Source organism: Ipomoea nil, unplaced genomic scaffold (assembly GCF_001879475.1).
Source record: "Ipomoea nil cultivar Tokyo-kokei standard unplaced genomic scaffold, Asagao_1.1 scaffold2690, whole genome shotgun sequence".
Classification (NCBI taxonomy): Eukaryota; Viridiplantae; Streptophyta; class Magnoliopsida; order Solanales; family Convolvulaceae; genus Ipomoea; species Ipomoea nil.
Window position 1 is genome coordinate 1,384,914 of NW_017619118.1, and position 4,724 is coordinate 1,389,637.

At 39.1% G+C, this 4,724-nt stretch overlaps 1 protein-coding gene across 1 annotated transcript; it reads left to right on the forward strand.

Moving 5' to 3' along the window:
* On the forward strand, window positions 1–3,758 carry LOC109155070 (protein FAR1-RELATED SEQUENCE 5-like). The gene is made up of 3 exons (XM_019302797.1): window positions 1–279; window positions 1,251–2,085; window positions 2,363–3,758. The coding sequence occupies exons 1-3, from the start codon at window positions 261–263 to the stop codon at window positions 3,756–3,758; spliced, it is 2,250 nt and encodes a 749-aa protein (XP_019158342.1). The 5' UTR covers window positions 1–260.
* The last annotated feature ends 966 nt before the right edge of the window (window positions 3,759–4,724 follow it).

The window sequence follows — 4,724 nt, forward strand, 5'->3', positions numbered from 1 at the left end:
TTTAATGGTGAGATTGAGTAAGAATTTGTATTGATTCTAGGAGATAGAATAGTCATAAGGGTGAATAAGTAATTGTATTCTAATAAGTATTTATGGTGAGAAATTATATGGAATATATTCCATGATTATCATCCGATTTTTTGTGATTCTAATATATATTAGCGGTAATGTAGTAGTATTGCTATTGTGATGATTCTTAAACGCAAGCCATCCCCATAGAGTTCGTCGGAGCAGCGGCTGTTCACAACATCGAGCTCAGAATGGAGGCTCCGGCCATAGGTATGTGCATTTTTTATTTTATTTTTTTTTTTTTATTTTTGATTTTGTGAAAACATGTCTGTGCATCATGTATTGAATTATTGTTTGTTTTCTAGTTTGTACTTATATCAAGTTGCTTAAGTGCGCGAGACCTCCATTGTTTTTCAGGCATATTTTTTTTTTTTTTGTTTTTTTTTTGTTTTGGTGTTCCGGTACATTCGTTTTGTGCATTAACCACGTAGTATAGATGGTGAATGTGTTGTGTGCGAACTCGTATCCAGGTTTGTGCAAGTGACGAACTTATTTTTTTTTTTATTTTTTTATTTTTTTATTTTTTGTTTTTGTGAAAACATGTCTGTGCATCATTTAGTGAAGTGTTGTTTGTTTTCTAGTTTGTACTTATATCAAGTTGCTTATGTGCGCGAGACCTCCATTGTTTTTCAGGCTTGGGTTTTGTTTTTTTTTTTTTGGTAGTCCGGTTCAGTCGTTTGTGTGCGAACTCGTCTCCAGGTTTGTGCGAGTGACGAACTGCATTTTTTATTAACGGTGTTGAGATACTCGCGTGTATTTTGGTTTATTAACGGTGTTTGTGTGAACTACGTCCGTATAATGTGTGATTCCTTAGGCGTATTAGTTTAGTTTGCGGTAGTTGATTTGTTAATGCAATGCTGGCATCATTCACATGTATATCAAAAATAATAGGGAAGTATTGATTATTATTGTGTTTGTGTTGCTTTATAAAACTGTATCACGGGTAGTGTACTTTATGTGCATACATGTATAATTTAAAAACGGTTATTCGTGTATTAACAGCAGTCTGTGCCGTAAGTGGATGAGAACTTGTGCAATGTGGGTTTTGGGTTGTTGCAAAATAAGTAATTAGCATACGAAGAATAGTTTATAACCACAGAGGCCTAGAGTAATAATTTTGTTCGATGAGCAAACATTCCCAGTCGATTATTATGAACATTGATACGAAATGTATGTTACAGGTGTGGGCAGTGAAGACGAAGTCAATGCAAGTGAATCAGACAACGATTGTAGAATGGATATGAGCCCGGGAGGTACGAATTATTGGTATACAGAATGCGACCGTAGTCTGAAACCATATGAAGGTCAAATGTTTAACGCACTAGAAGATGGAATCAAATTTTATACAATGTATGCCGCATCTACCGGATTTGATGTGCGCCGAAGTTCGGATAAAAAGAACGATTTTGGTATCGTTCTGAAAAAGGATGTTGTGTGTTCGAGGCAAGGTTTTAAGGAGGATAGGGGCAAAGAAACAATGGGTGAAGCAGGGGGGTCAAAGAAGAAGAGAAGGCGGACTACTAATAGAGTTGGTTGCGGTGCAAGGATTGTAATGAAGATAGTCCCCGACGGGCGATATACGGTACACAAATTTGAAGAACGACACACCCATTGCCTGTGCCAGGAAAGCCAAAAACCACTTATGAAAGTTAATCGCAAAATAGAGATTGCACACCAAGAATTCATAACGAAGTGCGAAAAAGCAAACGTTGGTGCAAGCAAAAGTTACGACATATATGCCGAGATCGTAGGGGGGCCTCAGAATGTTGGTGCGACGCAACAGGACTTCAAGAATTACAGAAGGGATCTATTAGCGTACATGAAGTGGGGAGATGTGCAAATGGTTATATCAAATTATCTTGAGCAGAAAACAGATTGTGCTGACATGTACTTTGAGTACGAAGTGAACGCAAATGACCAATTGTCTCGTGTATTCTGGGCGGATGGTATGGCGAGGAAGAACTATGGTGCGTTCGGCGACGTGGTATCCTTTGATGCAACATACAAAACAAATAGGTATGAGAAAGTTATTTTAAATAGATGATTGCGTAGATTTAAATTCGTATATTGGAAGTACGCACCCGGACATTCAGCAGAATGTACGCATAATATATGAGTGTGTTGATTTTAATTCGTATAAAAAAATAAGCAGAATGTGCGCATGATATAAGCAGAATGTGGCTATAAGTTTGTGCATGAATGTAGTATGCATGTGAATGTGTGTGCGATCTGTGCGATTTAATTGTTTTGCCAAATTTGTGACACCCTATTAATTGGTATGTAATGGATGCAGGTACCACCTTGTGTTTGTTCCATTCACGGGAGTTGATAACCACAAACGGTGTGTGACGTTTGCTGCGGCCCTGATTGATAAGGAGGACGTGGAGTCATACAGTTGGGTATTGAACCAATTCAAGAATGCAATGGGGGCTGTCCCACCTATAGTAATAACCGATCAAGACCCAGCTATGAAAATTGCAATTGCAGATGTGTTTCGCGGTAGTCGTCACCGTTACTGTATGTGGCACATCATGACTAAGGTTGGTGAGAAAGTTGGTGCTCAAATGTCAAAAAATAATGAGTTCCGGAAGGCATTGAATAGCGTTGTTTGGAACGAGAAAGCAACGAGAACAGAATTCGAGATTGGGTGGAAATCCGTAATTGGGAAATACAACCTAAATGAAAACCGATGGCTAACGCGTATGTACGAGGAGCGTGCGTCATGGGTGCCCGCATTTTGCGATGATGTGTTCATGGGAGGGCTACTACGTACCACTTCCCGTTCAGAGGCAGAGAATCGGATTTTCCAGGGTAACATGAACAAGCACCTATGTCTGGTAGAGTTTTTCACCCGTTTCGAGGGTGCGGTAAGAAAGCAACGAAAGAACAACCTTGAATTGACCGCAAGTAGCTTTGGAAATAAACCACATTTTGAGACACAACTACAAATAGAGCGATCAGCCGCAACAGTGTACACGTTGACTGTTTTTTATGAGGTCCAAAAGCAAATAAGTGCAGGGTGTTTTAAATGTCGGGTTCGATCATACACTGAGGCAAACGGGGTGAAGACATATATCGTTGAGGATGAAAATGAGCAACAATACACAGTCATAGTGCAGGATGGAAGCAACATAGCATGCACATGCAGAATGTACGCAAGAGTAGGTTTACTTTGTAGCCATGTTTTTGTTGTACTCAAAGATGAACGTATCGATGAGATTCCCCCACAGCATATAACCCCCCGATGGACGCGAGAAGCAGTGAAACACTCCCACATAGATACGGACGGAGATAAACATAATGGTAACAACACTTTTGGGCAAGGTAACATCGAGGAAGGACAACTAATGAATATATTCCATAGATGTTTGGGCAAGGCTAAAAGAAGACCAGAAAAATTGAAGGAGATAAGAGTGTGGATGGAAGGGTTCGAAGCAACATTCGGGGAGGATGAAATGACCGATTGGAATGTAAATGGGAAGCGTGCAATAATGGAGTCGTATTGCGGTGTCGTAACTCCAAAGGCGATAGAAGTGCATCCTCCCCCCGTCGCAAAAACCAAAGGGTCTGGCAAACGACTGAAATCAGCTAGGGAGTTAGCAATGGCGGAGCATTATAAGAAAAAGCGCACCTGCAAAACATGTGGACTTGCCGATGGACATAATAGCAGAAGCTGTCCGCGAAAGTAGATGAACCATTTTGCCGTTAATAATTAATAAACAGAACAAAATACTTTTGAATATTAATTGTTTTTGGATTGTCTTTGTTGATTGAATCGTATGAGTATCATATGTGCCAGTGTCATGGTGAGCGTGTGCAGTAGGCGTCCTGATAAATTACATTCATATGGTTATTGCATAGACGAAAGATGAGAAACACGCATAGTAAGAGGAGAATTTGCGTTAAGTGTAGTTAAAAATGAAAAGAATAACGTATAAGAAATCGAATAATAACTAGTGTACATAATTTTACTGATTAAGGACCACTATGTTGGCGTTAGATTTTAAATATATAACGGATTTGTGAGCATGTTACCGGTTAGTTTATATATATATATTCATTGTGCCGAACCGAGCGATACTTGCCGTTACAGCTGAAGCAACAAAACCGATATGGACATGCAACAGCAGTGCTTAAAGTAGCCATATAAGTAGTTACAAAATTAATAAGATAGATGAAATCGTTACAACGAGGTAGCATAACGTTTTAGATGGTTAGGAATAGAATTAGGTGATAAATTGGAAATGAAAAGCGACATAATAAAAAAATAAACAGAAAGCTACGTTGCATAGAATATCGGTAGCACTTGCATAAAAGTGCGTGTTATATTTTGATCACAACAAATCGTATAAATTACAGACACAGTAACACGGAAAATGCAATTCTGTAAATGAAGTATACTATATTTATGAAACCGTTTACACATGCTAAAGAAGTTTAATAAATCTTTTGATTCTGCCGGACCGAGCGATAGTAACCGTTACAGCAGAGTCGACAACACGGATGTCTGACTTGTATCAAAATTGGGCAAGAGTTTAAGAAGTTGGAAGAGAGTAATTGAACGATGGGACTGTGTTTCGGCGTGGGCGAGTGATTGTCCGGGTCCGTGCGAGTTTCCATTCGATTTAATCAGTAACATTAAGGAATATGCGTTT

Coding starts and splice junctions, on each gene's coding strand:
- LOC109155070 (XM_019302797.1), top strand. Junction 2,086..2,362: donor GCAACATACAAAACAAATAG/GTATGAGAAAGT, acceptor TAATGGATGCAG/GTACCACCTTGTGTTTGTTC.